This window comes from Triturus cristatus, chromosome 8 (assembly GCF_964204655.1).
Source record: "Triturus cristatus chromosome 8, aTriCri1.1, whole genome shotgun sequence".
Classification (NCBI taxonomy): Eukaryota; Metazoa; Chordata; class Amphibia; order Caudata; family Salamandridae; genus Triturus; species Triturus cristatus.
The window spans coordinates 1,398,634,030-1,398,655,224 of record NC_140591.1 but is presented as its reverse complement, the minus strand read 5'-3'; the positions used below and the strand labels follow the sequence as shown (position 1 = coordinate 1,398,655,224).

General features: G+C 40.4%; 1 protein-coding gene across 4 annotated transcripts in view; it reads left to right on the top strand.

Annotated features, from left to right (window-relative positions):
* FAT3 (FAT atypical cadherin 3) overlaps positions 1-21,195 on the top strand; it is a 748,816-nt gene that overhangs the window by 345,355 nt on the left and 382,266 nt on the right. For all 4 annotated transcript variants that reach the window (XM_085623129.1, XM_085623130.1, XM_085623128.1 and 1 more), the window contains exon 4: positions 14,357-14,418. In XM_085623129.1, the coding sequence (XP_085479255.1) occupies positions 14,357-14,418 (62 nt within the window). The remainder of the gene's footprint in view (positions 1-14,356; positions 14,419-21,195) is intronic.

Below are 21,195 nucleotides of genomic sequence, written 5' to 3'. Positions count from 1 at the left end.
GACTAGTTTTTCCCAAAGAATTGACTCCTGTTATGGGATAAACCCCCCTGCGTGAGATTCACTTAGATTGGACACTGATTTAGCATCATCAGTCTCCATCTCCATTTGATAACAAGTGTCGACAAGGCAAGAGATATTTTTACCACTGGGTAGTGATACACAGAAGGAGATGTACAAAATAGGAAATGGGACACAAGTCAATTTTCCAAGCAGCCCGGTGATTTCCACCCAGCTGTACACTAGACTGTGCGTTCAAAATGTCTCTCCTGGCCAGAGGGAGGCTAGGTGCTGTCCCTCAGGGATGAGACCCGTAGGCCTCCTCTCCACTGGTGAATCTGACCTCCTGAAACCCCCGCATGCTCTCAGCACTGGGGAAGAGCCACTGAAGACCCATGGTACCTCGTCCAATGGTGGTACACGGTATCAATTCTCGTCTTGGCTTGCGTAAAGTGCACTTAATGACTACACATTTTGGAATGCTCTTTCTGCTTTGAAGCCTGTATGCATTTAACCTTCCAGTATCTACATATAAAATAATGCACAGCTCAAATGAATATTAATTACAAGTTATGTTAATCAGTGAAAAATGCACTATTGTTCATTATGAAACCTCTAATGCACTGCACCACAGTGCCACAGAATTGAATCTTGGTTGGTGCCATGAAGGATAGTGACTTGCGTATGTTTAGTGCTACAAGGTCGCAGTTTGTGACAGGAAGCACTGTAAACATGTAAGTCATTATTTTAAACTGGCATTACACATAGTGTAAGATAGGCTGCTACAGAATGTGCAAAAAGATTTAGGATTAAATGTGTTTCTAAAATACCAATTGTTTTGCAGATTGTATGTAGTTCAGTTTTTTTCATAACTATCTTTTAAAAGCACACACTTCACAGCTTAGCTGGTAGCTTCCTTACAATACCCCTCAAAAAGAATACATGTGTGTCCCCAGGAAGCTTCAAGTTATTCCATTAATTGAAGCCAATACTGGCTCCAGGCATCCTTTTCATTTGCAGATTGACCAGTAGCACACATTTACATTTCTTTCAGGCAAGCAGGCACCCTAGCAAGAAGGCTACTTTAGCTACCTGCCCTTCCTTTGGTTTCACAGCCCAAGGGACTCTGCCTTACACTTCAGCTAAAGCATTTCACCTGTCCGAATTAAGGGGAACTGTTTATTTAAAATTACACAGAATAGACACGTTGTGCCCCTCAGATCCCCCCCGCTTTAGCCTACTGACTCAGGGTGACCTGTAACAGGGCCTCAACAGGACTTCCAACTATGCAAATCAATTTTCTTCAGGGCTAAATCGTTTAATGTTGTAAAGTATTTTATGAGATGACTGCATTATTTGCCCCTACAACACACCGCTCCTTCACCCAAGGAACTGGCCTTTCATGTACAAAGAACTGCACCCTCAATTATGAGGAACTCAGAAGGAATGAAGAGAAGGGTGAGGCTAAGCAGAACTAGCCAAGCAACAGCCTCACTAGAAGGTGAAATATAACTCCCAAAGGTGCACACTGCTTGTTATTTGAAAGTATGGCCAAGTTCCACCTCTGAGTCTTCCAAGTTGGAACTTGTAATTAGGCATGTTCATAGAAGATAAAACATTTACTGGATTGGCTCGACAATTGTTCTGAGCTGCTTTGGTCAAGATATTACTATTCCCCCAAGCGGGGATATATATGATGAAGATGTACCATTTTCTCATTGGCTTTCTGATTGTTTTCATTGAGCTTGTATAATATACCCTTATAGCCCGCCGTAGCGGGCTATACCGGTGATTAAAGGCCCGCTGCATCGTTAAAGGCCCGAGCCGAAGGCGAGGGACTTTAACAAAGCAGCGGGACTTTAATAGCCGGCATAGCCCTGCTACGAAGGGCTATAAGACTATTAGAACATTCTGCCACTAGAGGGCAGAATGTTCTAACAAATAAAACAAAGCCTTCAGGGAGCGCAAGGGGATTCAAATCCCCTCAAGCTCCCTGAAGCCTTTGTTCACAGCTAGAGCTGTGAACAAAGAAACATTGGAATGTTGGAGCTCCGGGCTTATAGCAGCCATTGTAAGCCCGGAGCACTCCATTGTTTTCAATGGATCTTCCAACATTCCAATGTTCTAATATAGCCTTATAGCCTGCCGTGGTGGGCTATACCGACCATTAAAGGCCTTTATAGCCGGTATAGCCCAGCTTTGGCGGGCTGCAATGCTATTAGAACACACTGGCACTAGAGGGCAGAAAGTTCTAACAAATAAAACAAAGGCCTCACGGAGCTCGAGGGGATTTAAATCCCCCGGGCTCCATGAGGCCTTTGTTCACAGCAACAGCTGTGGAATGATGGGGTGCCGTGCTTTTAACACCCATTAGAAACCAGGAGCACCCCATTGTCTTCAATGGAACTTTCAACATTCCAATGTTCTAATACAGCCTTATAGACCGCCGTAGCGGGCTATACCAGCTATTAGAGGCCCTCTGCAGCGTTAAAGGCCCGAGCCGAAGGCGAGGGACTTTAACAAGGCAGCGGGACTTTAATAGCCTGTATAGCCCTGCTATGAAGGGCTATACAGGCTATTAGAACATTCTGCCACTAGAGGGAAGAATGTTCTAACAAATAAAACAAAGCCTTCAGGGAGCGCGAGGGGATTCAAATCCCCTCAGGCTCCCTGAAGCCTTTGTTCACAGCCAGAGCTGAGAACAAAGAAACGTTGGAATGTTGGAGCTCCCGGCTTATACCAGCGATTATAAGCCCGGAGCACTCCATTGTTTTCAATGGAGCTTCCAACATTCCAATGTTCTAATTGCACTTAGTATCTATGCTGATTTTATGTGATTTTTCTAAATGTAGGGAAAGTGTATACTACCTTGACTTTAATGATACAATGACTTTTTTTTTACAGTTTTTCATACTGCCAACCTGGCACTAGGCTATTGGAGCACTTTACAAAGGAGCCAGATTGTTACGCTATTTTATTAAGGGACAGGGAGAGTAAGTGAGTTGCCCATAATCACAACATGTTGAGCTTAGACCAGTATTGACCACATCTTGTTAATATCTGAAAACATTCATTGCTAAGGTATTAGATGAGCAGTAACAGGGCACCTCCAAGCAATCTTCCTTTAATCAAAGCAATAAAGCCCAGAGTTGCAGTTGTCATAAACCAAACATGGCTGTCAAAAAAGCTGTCTACTTTTACTTAATCCTCCACTGCTTTATGTTTCTGGCTTTTGGTTGTTCATGGGCTGCAGAACTTCATTGATTTGAATGATCCTCATCTTAGATTTATGCAAATGTCTCCTCATTAAATATTCCCAACATATCCCAAACTCATCCACTGACGTCCCCGCAAGTGATGGCTCTTGGTGGAACAAAAGGCCACACTGGGCACATGACTCTCGTGATGCTTCATTGGATTGAGTGATCTAGGTCAACAGAGTGTCAGGACAAGCTGGATTTGCCGTGGACTCTACGTCTCGTAGACTGACTCCTGAACCTCAGGTCGTCAAAGTAGAGTTAATACTTCCAGTTGATTCAGGTGATGACCAGCCTAATTGGCAACTTTTAATTTAATCTGGCTCAAGGATTTGTTGACATTTGTAGCTGTTAATAAAATCTAATTGCCTGACCTGGACCATGATATCTTAGGATGGAATGAAGTACAGAATCGTCAATTCCAAACATTTTCCCTCCATGATGCAGTGTCCTTTCTAAACCTATTTCTTGTATTTCATGTAGTGCTTCACAGTCTACAAGTTGCTAAGCCATATGCTCCTAGATAAATACACTTCTTACTTTGCCAGACAACAGAATATGTCTTTCCTAGCCCATTCAATCTAATGAACCAGAGATTCTCAAAAGATACAAAAGATTCTTTTGAGCTGCTGCAAAGTAATAATTCTTCTCTTCATACTACAGGTTGCAACCTGTTTTCTCTTGGTACTAAAGTTTGTGATCATGAACTCTTTACTTAGATGAGACAATTAGAATAGTTGCAGTCTTCTGTGTCTCCTCTTTCCTTGCATTAAGAGCAGGCAACTAATACATTTGTGCTATTTCTGTAATAGTTACACAGAAAGCCACTTGGTGTGTTTTATTGGCATAGGAAAAAGAGTTCAGCTTTACACTTTTATCATGGCAAATGAAGCCTTTCACCTCAATTGCATAGCAACACTGATGATGTGAGCATAGCAACTAGTCCAAGCCAAGAGCACAATTACGGTTCTCTACCTCTGTGTTCTCTAAGTGACTTATTTAGAGTTTGGCATGCCAGTTACTCAATCATGAATCTGACAGAAATCCCGTCCACCATATTACAAGTCCATTATTTCCAGTGGCATATGGCGGACGAAATAGCGGTCACGTTTGTGTTGGAGTAGCCTGTCCACCAAACTCTGAATCATGCCATAAGTCTACATTTGTCTGCCTCTCTGCTGCTTCCCACTTCTTCCTTCTTTCTTCCCTCTAAGCCCACCCATGTGGAACTGTTGTCCATTGTTGTTGTTGTACGTAAAGTGCTCTATTACCCTTATCTGTGGAGTTAATTGAAGCAAATGAACAACGTGTATGCATTCCAGTTATTTTAAAAACAAAATATTTGGCTTCTTACTCCAGTTTTTATCTCTTTTCAATTTCCATTATTTATCTGATTGTGGTTACATTCCTGGATACTGCTTTCAGCCATGTTTGTAAAACAAATAACAAAAATAACTAGGGAACAGCAGAAATAGAACAACTCCCACTATTATAAATAAGATATTGTGTTATTATTATGGTTATTATCATCATTTCTATTATTATTAGTAGTAGTAGGAGTTATTTAGTTATAATACCAGTAAAAGTGGTAGTAGTAGTATTTTAACACTAAAGACGGCAAACTAGCGCAAACCATTTACTATTAATTCTACTGATGTCATTGTTATCTCCGGATATCATTTCAGTGTTATTCTTTAATACATACATTTAATCAGATGATGCAGTCTGTCTCATCCTGATTAATATGTGTGACATTACACTCTTTGTTTGCGTGGGTTTATGTTGTGGTAGATTGACAGTGAGCAAGTTCTAGTCACTAAAGAAGTTTTCTTTTCATTTCTTTTCAAGGTTGTTTTAAATTTGCTTTTTGTCATACTGAGAGAATTATGAATCTCATCTTGAGAATGGTATTAAACCGCATATCCAAACACTTCTGCCTCAGAATAGAACACATAATTATCTGTTTCAAATGCATTGAATCTCGTCCAGGGCAGCAAGCATTGATTTTATTACAGATTTGTTCCCCCTATCTAAATCACTGGAAAGCTTGTGTCAAATATACATGAAGCATCAAACCACAATTCACTCAAAATGGCTTAAAATAAATATGCTTACATTTACCCAAAGTCATCAGGGTCTCCTTGCAGTGTCTACATATCATCAGTTCATCTTTGAGTTATCACTGCCAGGCTGCAGATTGTCTTTGAGAGACTGCATCCTGCCTGAAAGTATGCAAATGCAATTTTCACAGTCTGAAGGTGGCACTGTAACCAGCAGGGTCATAATCACACATCATCAGAGGTGTCTGCATCTGTACGTTGACAGGCTCAGAAACTGTCTCGATGAGAGCGGGATTGCTAAAGTGAAATATTCACTGCCGGCGTGAAGTTGCTGAAAAACTCCTTACTGATACCCAACATCTGATCAAACTGCAGTCCATGAATGGTCAAACATGTCCTGATTCTACTTCCCTGAATGTTTTCTGGACATTTCTCTGGAGAGCCAAAGACCTTCAGAAGACCATTTGACCTCATCATTCTCCAAAAATGAACTGAAACCCTAGTTCTTCAAACATTAAGAGAATATTGGAGGAATACTCTCCTGGTCAGACCTCTGTTCTTCAAGTACAGTGCACATGGGCCCTCATCAAAGAAATGAGAGTTGGCCCCTGGTGGTAGGGAGAGCTACCGCAGGGCGGAAGCAAACAAAAATCATTAAGCAAAGCACTACTTTGATGGATGGAGATAACCTTCTCCCAGGGAAAGAGAGCAGTGAGGGGCCCTTCTTGGGAGCATCCCTTGGAGCTTCCCTCAGCTATGTCGTAATATTAGTCTGTGATCGACTAGATGACTAAAGGGCCAGGTAAACAGGCTGCTCTGCTCTCTCACGCCCATCCAGGAAGTAAGGGATCTCTTTCTGCAATTAATTATATCTGTATCAAAGCATTATCGCCCATTGGAGTACAAATGGAATGTGCCCAATTGGAGATTATTCATAGGTAATTAGGCCCCATGAAATCTACTTTGCCAGCACTAAAACCTTCCTATAGTAGCCAGGTGATGCAAACAGCAGCTGTTGCTGTTACCCAGCTCAATGGAACGCATGTTATTGATTTGGAGAGATGACAGGCTGAGGTGGAACATGGAGTTTCACCCTGTAGTTTCCGTGGCAGGTGTAATAACTTGCCAAATTAGCTTGACTGATCCCCAACCAAATGAAGTTCACGTCTATCTCCTCTATGTTGAAAGAACCGCATTGATTCCAAACTTCTGCCAGAATGAAAGTGGATGCTTGTTTTGTGGTCAATAAGGCACTCATCTTGATCTAATTGGACTACCTCGTCCTCAAACTCAACGGGGCTGAACCAATGAAGTATTTCTGAGTAAGTGGAGTAACTCCACTGTAGTACTATTTCAAGTAGCATTCATGAATTGGCTCCAAACTATGCAACTACCTATTAGTAAAAGCCCTTTCTAATTAGATGCAAATACCAAAGAACAACGGTGGAGGTCACAACCTATGAGCACCAGTGAGCCTAATTAAGAAATATTATAGGTTTCGTACGCTCAACTCCTTGTGGCTCACCGTTAAGCCACAAACCCCAAATCACAAATTTTACAATATTCAAGAAGGAGCGTTTCAATATCAAATCAGAAAACAAAAATCTTTGACAGCCCAATACTGTAATCCAGAAGGTAAACAAAAATCGTAGAAATGTTCGCTTTAAATTCAGATCCTTTATTTTAGATGGAATTTACATCATCCAACATCATCCGATTAGATGGAATTTACATCATTCAACATCCTCTGACTTAAAAGAAATCATGTAGTTACAGCCAACGCGTTTCGTCCTTCTTTAGGACATCATCAGGGCTGTAAGACAAAGATACACAAAATCATAAAGTTATCCAAAATCCCCTATCTCCAATCTCAAAAATAACAACTATTAAGGTGCCTGCCTATTTAACAATCTATATACAATTCAAGGGAGAAAATTATACAAAAACTCATAATCAAATGACTGTCTACATTCCCAATATAATCCTATATTTATTGAAGGGATGGCATTTAGTAAAACAATAAAACATGTCAATCCTCATGTCAAGCAGTAACTCATCGGCATTAATGAATCTAATTCAATCTGTCTCACCTCCTATTGACTCCGATTCTCCTGTCCTTTTATCCTCTTAATTCTGATTGAGTATGACAGCCGCAGTACAAATGTTTTTATGGTTTGTTTCAAAATATCAGCTCCCTGTAAAGTTAAATGGGAAAAAAAGGGGGTATTTTTTGTTTATCCTAATTTATATCTCCTCTTAATGGTCTCATCTAATGTTTCACAATAGTCTGCCTTTTCAACCTATTTGAACCCTTTCTAATTAGTACTCATTGTATATGACTATTCTCTTACTATTCTCATTTTGATCCCATTTTAGGGATTTGAGGCCAAATTCTAAAGGAGAATGTGAAGTTCTACATCACTTACTCGTACATGCTATTGTGAATTGGCTCCACTGTTTCCAGTGACCTGCACACTACAAGGAGCACAACCCTGGTCAGGCTAGAATTTTAAAATATTGACAAAGCACACATACGCCAACAGGCTTTCTCAGGATATGGACGCAGACTCTGGAACAATCTTCCTTAGAAGCTTGCTCTTTCATTGAGGCAAATCATGGAATTTGGTGCAGTTTAGCAATAAGTCTTTTTTAGGTCGTGCATTCGAGACCTCTTGTATATACTTTAGTATATATACTTTAGTATATACTTTATTATATACTTATATGTGTATGTACTTTGTGGGCTCTGGAGATCAGCCCTAGGACTTGTCTGCTTCTGCTTAGGGACTTTTATTTACTGTTCAAGTGCCTCTATTTAACTGTCCTCATAGAAAACGACCAGCAGGGGTCAGTAAAATTCCGGAATTGCTTTCTGCTGAGGGACTTTCTTTTTTTAATTTTTCTGGCAACTGCCTCTATTTAACTTTCTTGATAGAAAACGGCCAGCAGGAGCTAGTAAAATACCAGAATTACTTTAGCATTCTCTAGATTCCAGTCCATAGAAACCCGTAGACAATAATATATTTTACAAATCTTGTATTTTCAGTGATATGACCACCGAAGGCCCTGCTTTTATATTAAAAACAGAGCTTTGGATTATACCATTTCCAGCTGAAAGGCAATATTTCTCTCCATTTGTTTCCATACCTGGCATGTCACGCAGTTTCGTGCTTACTTTCCCTCCATGTCAAAGAACAGTAGATGTTTCAGCTCCCAGGCTAATGTGCTGCATAGCTAAATACATATAAGGTCCCAAAGGCAAGACCGATTGCATTGCAACTGCTTGTTTGTTTTAGGTTTTGTGTTGCAATGATGTTTTAAGTTTGTCCTCTTGATTCACCCATTGAAATTTAAAGGGACATCCGGTAAATAGTGCCACAGTGTGTCTCAAAACCTCAGCCAATATTAGCACACCAAGGAACATTCTAGAATGCTTATTGTTGGCGTTCGTGAGGCACGGCTAGTTTAAGAGAACTTTTCTCGTTCCTGGTGGGCCCCTTGAAGATAAAAATATATTCCAGAAGGGTGAGATTTTAAGCAGACCTGGCCGAAATTTACATCACATCACGCCAGCATAATTTGTGTCATTTCTGGAATTTCGCATTACGCTTGTCATGTGAAATTCTCAAATTACAAAATTACGCCACTTCGTATAATTATGCGCCATCCGCAAAATCAAATGTCAATAAGTGATGCAATTTATGGTAATATGCTTCAAAAATTTACCGCCAATACAAAGGAACAACAGAACGGAGAGGCTGTTGTTTGCTATGAATCCTCTTCACAAAAATTGATATAAGGACGCGATTCATGCTAAATAATAGCATGAAATGAAAAAATATGCATTTCACATAATTACGCGTAATTTCACGTCATCATTTTGCCATAAACTGACGCGATTACTTAAAAGCAAATTACACAAATGTTGCAGCTCCCTAATTTTAACCCCAGTAGAATTTTATGTTAACTTCCATGTGTTTTTGTGTTGTTTGTCATTTTCAGAAACATAATGCCCCGCAATCAGTTCTTGTGGCAGAGTTTTAAAATTAGGATTACTATTATCAAAACACTTTTGTGTAGGTGTGTGCGCTTGTATGTGTGTGTGTGTCTATACGTATGTGAGTGAGGAAAGGAATGCACGAGTAACTTATTGAGTGGCTCTAGGAATTTATAGAAGACAATAAGGTACACGACTTAGGCGTGATAGTAGCATTTACCAGAAAAGGCATGCTTCATTTCAGTTTAAAGTACAATTGTGAAAGGACTTTCTGTCGTCCTTCTAGGCGCTTTGAGATCAGTCACTTTAAAGCACTGTAGAATTTGAGTACACAACTAAATGTAATACTACTTACTGGGTCAGCAAACATCCCAATTCTGTCGATGTCATTCTGTAATTGAAGGGTCCCATCCAAGAGGTTCAGTGATGGCCGACGCAGTACACACTGTAAAATATATTTTTGTGCAGCACTAAACCCCACTGTGATAGCCAGGTGTTGCAAATACCAGGCGCTGCTGTTACCCTACTCAAGGCGACGCATTTTATTGACCGGGAGAGATGAAAGGCTGAGTCAGAGCGCTGAGTTTCAAACCTGTGACCCTGTAGTTTCTGTGGCAGGTGCAATAACTTACCAAAGTATCTTAACAGCTGTCTCTTGTCCAAACACGTCCTTGCAGTAATCGAAAAGACGGGGAGGGTAGTAAAGGTGCCTGGCATACCAGAGTTGATGAAGTCAGGGCTCTTTCTCCAAAGAGAGACACCAAGAGAAAGAGAAAGCAAATAAAGACCTCTGAAAAAACACGAGCAAATTGTGAGGGGAGAGTCCTGAGAGCGAATAAACAGGACAAGGAACTGCTGGTGTTTACAGGCTGAAGCGGCTGTGGCGGCCCCTTCACAGTGAAAAATCACTCTGAAATCAGGGCGTCTGACAAGGGGTATAGACAGGGCCACTGGAATTGTGTGGCAGGGGAGGGTCAAATTATGTGGCAGGGTCGAGTTAATTATGCGGCAAGAAAAGGAAAATTATGCGCCATTATGTGGCTCATTTTGGGATGGTATTACTTCTATATTTTGTCATTTTTCAACTTGTTAAGACTGCCTGGGCATTAGTTGCAACTCATTAGTACCAGTTAAACACCCTAACACCACAATAAGCTACGGAAAAGTGACCAGTCAAGTTTGGCAAGGGGCCCCCAACAGCGCTGCAACGCGTGTCGGTGCATTTTTAGTAACTTTTGAACCGCTTGAGCGAGAAAAAAAGTTTGTTTTTTGTAAAAATCTGCAGATTATGCTGCAGTTGATGGATTATGTGGCAAATGCGGCAAATTTATAATTATGAGACTATCACAGCGGCCACACAATCGCCTAATACAGTGGTCGTGGATATAGAAGGAATAAGCAAAAGAAACATCAAAAAATGACCAAACAAATACCAAACCTGTCAAATAGACAGTTTAATGCAGCCAATTATAAGACTTCTCTCTGGGGTGATTTGCACCTCTACCCTTGAATGTGCACAGATGATGGAACGTATGGCATGGTTTGACACTCTACATAGATTAACACACCCAAGGGCTTGATGACCAAGAGATACAGAACAGCAGAGAGTATAGAAAGACAAAATAGGTGAATTGGAAACACCAACTAAATCAATGAGCGCACTACTTTCACAATAAATTAAATGCAAAATAAAGCATGCACCCTGATGAAGACATGCGTTTGGAATGTTCTAGGCGATGTCCATCTAAGTTCTAGTGACCGTGGTGAAGTGGCATTAGCGTGAGGATTTCATTCATCTGCAACCTCAAAAGAACAGACCAGCTAGAAAAGTAATTTGCAGAATAAATAAGGCATAGAACTCCATGGAGATGTCTCAGCGCAAAGCCAGGGATACTGTAATTGACATCGGTGTCCTTTGACTCCCTAAAAATATTCTCTGGAAATTACATCACATAGTCTTGACTTTGGTGCTATCAACGGAAGTGACATGTCATGCATGATCTTTGGCACTGATGTAACAGGAGATGGCATTACCGTGCAATGTGTGATATTAATAAAATAATAAAAATACTAAACACGAAAAAATATTTGAATGTCCTGCCGTATAATAGATACGGTGTTGCTAGGATGCCAGGTTCAGAGATATAATATGAAAGTGGAACACTCACCAAAGGTTGGCATCATAAAGACAAGTACAGTCTTATAGGCCAAATTAAAGCCATCAAATGCCCATTTACCTATTTCAGCTTGATAAGCTTATTTTCCAAGGTAAAGACTTATATGCAGATGGACTCATAAATTCAGCTATGGTCTCCTATCTAGAGGTACAGCGTCACATCCCAGGACAACCTGATTTATGTAGGTATAGTTTAATAGGCTGGTATAGCCTGGGGCGACCAAATATAGTCACATCTTATCAGGTATAGCTTCAAATGCTTAGGTATAGTCTCCTAAATTCAGGAACAGGTTTTCAAGCAAGTGCAGCTTTAAGTAGCGGACCTATAGCCTCAGATGTGTGGGGTCAACCTTACATGTGCATATTTAACTTTTAATAGAGTATATTCTGAAAGGTACAGGTATAGTCGCATACATACAGAATTAGCTTTGTTGGCCATACCAGCTTGTTAAGCCTATGTACAGACTCATATGGTCTGCTTTGTCCTTATATTCTCATAAATATTCTCATGTGCCCTGTGCTGCCTCTCAAGCATAAGTCTAGAACTCATGTGTCCTGATATTGCCTAATATTTGCAATACAACCTCATAAGTAAATGTATAGATGTTTGAGTAGAATCGTATGCCTCATGTACACATGTACAGTCTCAGATGCAAATTATAGCCCCTTATTTACAGTCTTGGCCTCAATGGTTCTGGTATATAACCTGTTATGCTCCTCTTCACCTTATGGAAAAACTAATATGTGCAGGCATGGTCCTCTATACTGACCTGAGTACAGATTTATCATGGTACATTCATGTTTAATGATGTGAGCAGGTACAGCCTCAAATGCTTAATAACAGTAGATTCATAGCTTAAAGTAGACAGCCTCATATGATCAGCACATCCCTCATTGCATAGGCTTACCCATATATGTTATGCAGATTTGTAGAGTGCACTATCACCCGGGAGGATGTCCTGGCATTGAGCAGGTGTGAGCTACACTTGAGGGGGCACTCGAAAAGCCAGGTCTTCACCTTCTTGCAGAATTCAAGGAGTGATGAGGAGGCTCGTATGTGTAGCGGCAGGTTGCTCCACTCCTTAGGAGCACTGTAGGAGAAGGCCCAATATGCAATGGTATTTCGTCATATGCCAGCACCAGCCACCTAAACACAGGTATATAGTCCTCTCGGCATAGTTACAAACTCATATGTCCAATGTAGCCTCAGCAGCAGATATAATGCCTCATATGTACATAATAGTCTGAATAGAAAAACTAAAGCCTCGTATGCTTAGCATAACCTTTTATGCACATTGGTAGCCTTATACCAGAGGCTACACCTGTGCAAACATGTAGTCTTATATATGAAGGAATATAGCCTTGTAGGCCTAGTGCAGCATCATAAGCACTAGTATGTGATCACATAGATAGCTATTGCCTTATAAGTACAGTGCAGCTTCATTAACAATACTGTAGCTTCATATGCACACGTGTAGTACCAAATCCTTTCGTAGATGTGGCTTTATTTGCCCAACGCTCTGTTACATGGACAGATGAAGCCTCACATGCCCCATTTTAGTGTCATATGGTCAGGTATTGCCTTATATGTGCGGGTGCCATCTTGTATGCTTAGGTATATTGCCTCATATTACCAGTGCAGTCTCGCGTGTAGAGATTTTCTCTCATATGTCTATGTATAATCCTGTTTTCTCAATGAAACCTTATATGCGGAGTTACAGCCTCATATAATTCAGGTATAAAGTAAAAAAATATCTAAGTATAGCCACGTATTTTGCTCCCTGCTGCATTGTATGCAAGCGTCAACCCTCTGTCCACACCACCCTTTTGGTACATCTGTAGCAGTAGAGCAGGGACCACAACATTGAGTCCACTCTTCGATGTGGTTTGCGAGTCGCATTTTCAGTGTAGTGTGATGTAAGGTGAAGGGAGAAAGAAATGTATCAGACCTTGTTTCTTCCCACCCACATGAAGCTCTATGAAAGACACAAGACCTCTCCAATGCCTCATCTTTCAGAATGGGAGGTGGTCAATGTGCAACCCCACTACATCCGGGTTAGAGGAGCCCAAAAGACATATGGCCTCATTTAAAGAATTTAGCAGGCGGTTTGTCATCCTACAGGGGCGCCGAGATTACAACCCCTGTTGCCCTCTTGGACTTACACATGCCATATTTAGAGATCTCCATGTATCTGGTGGAGATCTGAGTGCCGTCTGAGAAGCCGCCTCCACAGGTGTTCCTCTGAAGACATTGAATGTTGTGGCATCCATGATCCATTTGACCGCTTTGCAAGATGGCCGGCCAAACCGTCATGCACACTTAAGTGCCTCAACCACGCCTCCCCTGCTGGCTGTGACGATAGCACAGTCCCACTCCGCTCCATAAACCTGCCTGACAACGGAAAAATAAAATGATAATAACATTATATCTGAAAGAGACACGTTAGTGATAGATTCCTTACCTTAGAATATTCCTCAGGCGTCAGTCTGGATCTGGAAAGTTTTCTGCTTAGTAGTACCCCTGTGCGCCAGTAGGTGGCGCCATGCGGCTCCGCGTCCGGCACTGGCGTTGTGCGCGCCGGGATGACGTCACAGAGGCTACTTAGGTGCCACCCATGCACGCTGACGTCAGTTCTGTATTTGTAAATAGCTAAACCTATTTTTTGTATTCACAAAGACTGATTTAGAGTGTTTGCGCCCCAAAAATGGTTGAAACATCTGGCCATATATGTTGTGAGAAATTGATGAATATGAACAGCATCACGATTAGTGCTCCTTATCCACTGTTGCTTTTTCACATTTTTATTGCAGATAGGCAGATGTGCAACTAACAAACACTGGTTTACAGTTTACTTCTTCTCACTTACAGGTTTAATTACAACAACAATAAGAAAACTGGACCGGGAACAGCAAGCAGAGCACTTTCTTGAGGTAAGGCTGAGGCAATGATCACATGTTGAAGGCAATTGCCATAATGTTTACTTAAAGAATGTCAGGAAAACAATATAATATTGTATAGCTGCAAGCAAATAATTTATATAATAATAAATAATTTTTTAGAGCTCCATTGAAAAGAGTAAGTCGTAGAGGGCCTTTAAAGGCAGGTACACAATCTCTTCAACATTCTTGTGTTTTTCCTTCTATCCCTATTAATTTACAACATTATACCCTCAGTGGTGGCATGTAATAATAGCATTATAGCACCTTTGCCGAGAGCTGTACCTTCTCCTTCGTTATAGGCCCCGTCCTGTACACAGGGGTATAACTCGGTGAGAGGGCCTCTAATGACAGTGATGGATCCTAGCAGCAAGATGCAATGCTGACATATATGATGTTTGTAGGATATAATAATTAATAGAATTATTTGAGCGTTACATTAGTTGTTGACCAGTTTTAACACAGGTGGAAACCTGTATGAAAAAAGTACCACCCGGGCTGCTTGCTGATCAGAGAGATCTGTGTTTATCGCCTGGTTGCTTGGCAGCAAACAAGTGGAATGTAAACAACTTTTAGGGATTCCTTTGCTCACTGATAAGGGGAAATGCTGGACAGGAAAAGATATGTGTTTTGAGACTAATGTAAGCGTGCCCTCCCCTGCTCTGGGCACGCCTGTTTATTATAATGGGGACAGGAGCAGGGCTTTAATTAATCGTTCTCCTCTGCAGGACAGTGAACAAGGATGCATGGCTGCAACAGCACACTGTCCTAAATTTGAATACTGACAACATTTATTTTCAGAAGAATTCTATTTGTGCTGTTTAGAACAAGATCCGAACTAGTGCTCAGTCTATACATTTGTCTTTAGTAGTAAATCATAAAATGTGCATTTCAACTGGCCGAGAAAACATGAGGCTACCTCTGCCAGCCATGCTCTAGCATTCTGAGCTGTTAATTAATTAGCCACATCATTTTTTTACAATTCCAACTTTAAACTAGCACCCCTGTCTAAACAGGAGTTGAAATAGCGCCAATATTAATTGACTGACGATTCAAGACTTGTTAGATGAAAGAAAGGTTTTTGCAACATAGGGAACTTGATGCCTGCAAGTTCACCTGCCATCAAATCGAACCAACAGGTTCTTGATCTCAGTCAAATCAATCATCAATTCACTCTATAGTGCTTCCTAGAAAGTCATTCATATGGTTACATTGTTCAAGATGACTTTAAGGGGGATTAGGTTGTCATCTGTATAAAATTCATAATACAGTTTTTTTAATGGGGTCAAGAAGGGCGTTTATGTATGTTTTGAAAATTCACAGAGATCTTGATAACCCTCATAGGAACCCCACAGTTCCATTTTATATACAGAGATGTAAACATTTGAAGCTTGGCCAATTGAAAGACTTTGGTAAAAAATTAAGGGAGCCATTATAAAGGCGTATTGGAGATTGACAAGGCTGAAATGAATGCGTTTATATGTGTCTTTCACCTCTTCCTTGATAAACCTCCATGGGCAATCGCCCATTCATATTGAACTACGCATTGATTTAAGAGGTAGCAATGCCACGTACAAGTGAAAGGACGGGAAATGTGGAAATGTGGATTTATTATTTACAGCAAAATATCTTGCATGTTGAATAACATAAAATTAGATTTCTATGCATCAGTAAAAACTTCCCAACAACATTACACAATTATGGTCAAATATGCTTTCTTTTTGCATCTAGGCCATTGTACAATAGGTGGCTCCAGTCAAATTTTCAAATGAAACGTATGGTTCCTCAATAGCTCGATTAATACTCTTATGTACATAGGTCTAGCGAGACGCTTATTATGCTCTTCAATCCAAGTACAACTATGGCCTGTACCCTTTTTACATCTCTTACACTTATCCTCACTTCTGAAACATGGCTCCATTCCAGCATTGTTGTACTTCTAGGAGCTAGACACAGGGGACTGGATAAAGAAGTAAGTGAGTCTACTTCCATCTGACCTTAGCTGAACTGTCAACCTTTGGGGAAGGGTTTAGCGATGCATGACCCTCACTCTTGCATCTTCTGTCTGAATGTAATGGTGATTTTGTTCAGGAGTTGGCAGGAGGTTGTCTTATTCTTTCTAATTTACCACTCATGCACCCGTTTATTTGAGAATTTTCACAGTCAAGTGAATGGTCGTCCTCATTGTAAGATAGCTGGACCAAGTCATTTCTATAGTCTAATTTAGTGGAATTGCTTCTCCTACTCATTTGAGTCTATGACAAATGTATATAATTCTTATCACATGGTTGTGATCAAATTAAAAGCTTAGGACTGGTGCAGCCATTTTCTTTCTTTTCAGTTGAAAAGGCATACATTTGTTTTGGTACAAGCTTACAGCAAATTGCATCTTGCAAAGTCCTGCTAAATGTTTAGCATAATCTTTATTTTCTCTGAATGCAGTATTAAGTAATTACTGCTTTGCTATTCAGGTTAAAGTGATTTGAAGTCTTTGTGCGTGAGTAAATTGACCAAGACTCAGCAGAAGAGTCTCTCCCAAAATCCATTATTTCACAGATTAACATCCAACACAAAAAGGGGATTTAAATACTTGCTATTTTTTCAATGAACACGAATAATTGAAAATTATTATTTACTTGCCCACACTTACTTTTTTGCATTGAGCATATTTAAGGTGGCACTGAATATGATATGCTCTGGTGTATGAACTACAAATCAAATGTGAATTATGTCCGTAATGTCCTCAATTGATCATAAATGTGATTTCATTGTTTTGTTGAAGTATTGTAGCACTCTCAAACCACAATTTGATGTCTGTGCTTTGAGGTTGGAGGGGACATTAGAGATAAAGCTATGTAGCAGCAGATTAACATTGCAAGAGATGCAAATGCAGCATAGCAGGATTAAAATGCTGTCAAGGGATACTAATAAAAACTTGAGAAAGATGTGAGAGCCTTTAGGAAGAGGAATGAGCAATTAACAACCAGTCTTAGGCATTTGACTGATTGAAGAAGTACATTGATTTTAAAGGGATAGCTTTTAAAGGGATTGATTTTAAAGGCATTGTTTTTCAAGGGATAATCTCTTCCTGTTTTTTAAAGCAGGGCATTTGCAAATCTCTTGCCACCACCCTGTGCCATTTAACCATGACTGGAAAGAAATCTAAACAAATTATTTAGCTGGAGTCCTGGCTAGTTTCCAAAGGCACATCCATGAAGGAGTCTGGGCCGCCCTTTAAGAGTTCAGCCTATAGTCAAGGTCCGTGCCAGGGCACTTGCTTTTAGACCAGTAGCTAATGAACAAGAGTATCACTGCCTGCCAGTGTTAGGGAAATGTCAGACCCCTGCTTGAGTGTCTCAAAGGTGAAATAAGTTTATCCTTGATATTGGTTTTATGCCATCCTCTCCAAGGACTTGATGCCCTCTCAGCACTTGCCCCATTGTACCAAATATCCAGTGAACCTGCCCATGGGATGATCCACGTCCAATGATTCACCCTTTATTACAATGCCTTAATCAGAGTTTTTTTTAAAGAAAAACAGGAACAATCAATTCAGCACCATGTTGTGTTTTAAGATATTTTTGTCCTCAATTATAGCTATATGATTTAACCATGTGTAACCAGTTGCAACATGTCATTATGATGAAACATATATCTAAATTAAAGTAACATAAGATTTCCAAGTTTATAAACTGTGTTTCACTTACCCATGAAGTCACTTGCAGTGAAAGTGGTTTCTAGGGCCAGGTTGGCACTGCACAAAACAATTAAATTAATTAAAGACCACTATGGGCAATAAACCTTGCTTATTTATCAGGAAGGGGTCTTTAAACTTCCTTTCTGAATGTGTTTCTGGAAAACACTTGGCACCAGCACATTTATGGAAGTGAGAAAATGAGCAGGAAAATCATAAGCCGCTCGTGGAAGGGAAAAAAGCAGACCAATCACTATCATAAGCCCTCCCGTACTTCCCAAGGATTGGTACATCCATTCAGTTCCCAGAGGTAGATAGGCCAATCCAGATTGATTTCAGTCAGCTAAAGTGCGCCTTCGCAAACATGCGCCCAACAGAGTCTAATGCTGTTCACATATGTTACCCTATGCAGTCTAAAGAGCAAGACTGTTTATTAGTAACCGAAACCTAGCAGCAGGAAGACTCATCCCCAACTGGAAACAAAGTAAAGCCAAGCAGCTGCAGGATCTTGAGATGCAACACGCAAATGCGACAAGGGGGAGGGGTTAAGTCACTACAAATAGATTCGAATGCTCAGAAAAGAAGAATCTGGGCACTGCAGCGACGCCCTTACGAATATAGGCATGGATAGTCATACTAACATTAAAACCATGATAATGTATAGTCGACATGGGTACTACATTCATCTTGCAAATTCCTTTTGAGAGTTATTGGCAACTCAGCTTTTGTCAGACCCTTACCTGGTAATCCTAGGAGGCTTTAACATTTGGATAGATATCAGCTACTTACATTAACCAATAGAGGAAGTAGGTGATGCTCACAGTCTAATTATCCAGGTCCTATGCCTCGCTTTCATTTTCATTTTGAGGTGGCAGACGAATCTATTACTGAAATTGTTTTCAAGAAACCAAACACCAAATGCCTCACTTATAATGGTTTACACAGGATGGTCACCAATGCCATGGTACCTGCTACTGCACCATGAATTAAGTCTTTCGTCAATTGAGGGAGCCCACCTGAGTAAAAAAATGAACTAGTCTTGTGACCGCGCCTCCGGATTCCTTGAGAGGTTTGTTTTTTCAAGAGTTGATAAAGTAATAACTTGCCTCTTTCACTTGCCCAAATTCCTGCTGCTCTCAAAGATCACAGCTTGCCATCCGTAAAGGTTCTTTAGATAACGCTAACGTCCACTCGTAAATGTGTTATTAGCGGAGCCTCCAGGAGTCCTTCCAAATAAGAGAGTTACTGGATGTATCATGCTACAACCATTCGGGCTCCTGGTGGAATCCTACTTCCAGCTTAATCAGCAGTACATGGATGCCAACTTAAAAGTAAAAACAAAACAAAAATTCCTAAGATTTCGTTTATTATACATCCCTCCGAATAGGTTTTATTGTTCTTGGAATTGTATATCCTGCACCACCATTTGTAGACTTTGTAACTACCCTAAACAAACTCTAGAACACAATATATGTCTTTGTTCCGGCCTGAATGACATTCACAGTAAATATTTATTACCGTCATTTAGGAAGCTATCACTGTGGACAGCAGAGGAGGCTACTTCAGCATGTTTCTCCACACAATTGAATGTTTTTATTGGAAAGCTGATAAGAATTATGGATATAGCCTATGAAGGACAAATCAAAGACATTGCAGCTAGACAGTATGTATAGGCAGTTGAATAATTCTCTTAAATGTATATACTTTTATAGACCACTGATGCACTTAGGCAGTCGAGGAGCGATAGGTCACTTCATACAAGTTTTATTTTTTAACGATGTTAATGTACAATGTGTATGTTTCATAAAGTAAGCATTTTAGTAGTCAAATTCAATACATTTTTAAGGATCTTAAAGTATATTTGGATGAATTTTCTTTCCTTGTGTCTACTTAATTTAGTGATACCTCATGCTCTCATATGATGTTTATTCAACTTAATGAACATTGTAATGAAGTTTAAAAGAATTCGCACAATAATGTTCATACTAGCATACCATGTGTCACCAATGACATAAATCAATTTCTGCTTTCAGGACACATTCCTGACAAGTTAATGCAATTCGTCCTGGATGCTCCAATTTAAAATAAATACCTTGACATAGACAACCTTCAAAACTAGCAACCAATTGCTGGCATACTCAGTCTATCAAACATTCTTTGAAAAGTAGTCCTGTCCCATTTCGGGGCTTTCTGGTTGGACATGGATGCCTGGACTCTATCAGTCTGTCTTTGCACCTCTTCACTGCACCGAACAGTGCTTTGGCTACTATGTGATGACGTACTGGTAGCAGCAGAAGGGGCTAAGCCCCGTTTTGTTCTCTGAGATATACTGGCAGTCTTCAACACAGTATACGTTCACCTTGTGCATTGTTCGGGTCTGAGTCCTAGAGCTTCTCCCTTTTGCCAACAACATGCGCATCTATCACTGTATAAATGTCACTCATGATTACCTTTCCAATGTATAAAGTGGATTATATGGCATGCCCTTGGGAAGAATGACAGTGGATGAAAGTTTAATGGCGAAAAAAAGAGGAATTTTTGGTGGACCTATCCATAAACTTTGGGTATGCCCTAAATGCCCTAAACCGTTTGGACTTCCCACTTCCTTTGGCAAAACAGCCAAAAGCCTCGGGGTATTGTGGTATCCTTGCCTCAGTTTTGAAACCCACAGAGTGGACCATTCAGGCTTCTTCTGCTTGAAACGGCGTGAGCAAGAGCTCCATACCTTGAAATAACATGCCCTAAAAATTACAGAGGCAGGGTCTCTCATAAATGATACGCTTTGCTATGTGAATGCTATTCTAGAGAGTTACCAAAAAAACAATTTGGACGAATGCTGTTCCCCCAAAACATGGAAACATGGCAGCAAAATCTGGCAACAAGGGTAGCGCTCAAGCCGAAGAGATCCAGCAGTACCTGGGCCAACCTGTTGGTCCTGCACTGGTTACCCATAGAGGAGTTTATTCCTTTGTATTTGCCCTACTTGATAATCAAACATGCCCAAGGTACTGCTGCCTTAGTTAGTTGTCGGACATTTTATCTAGACTCCTCTACCTAAATAAAGCCTTTTGAATGAG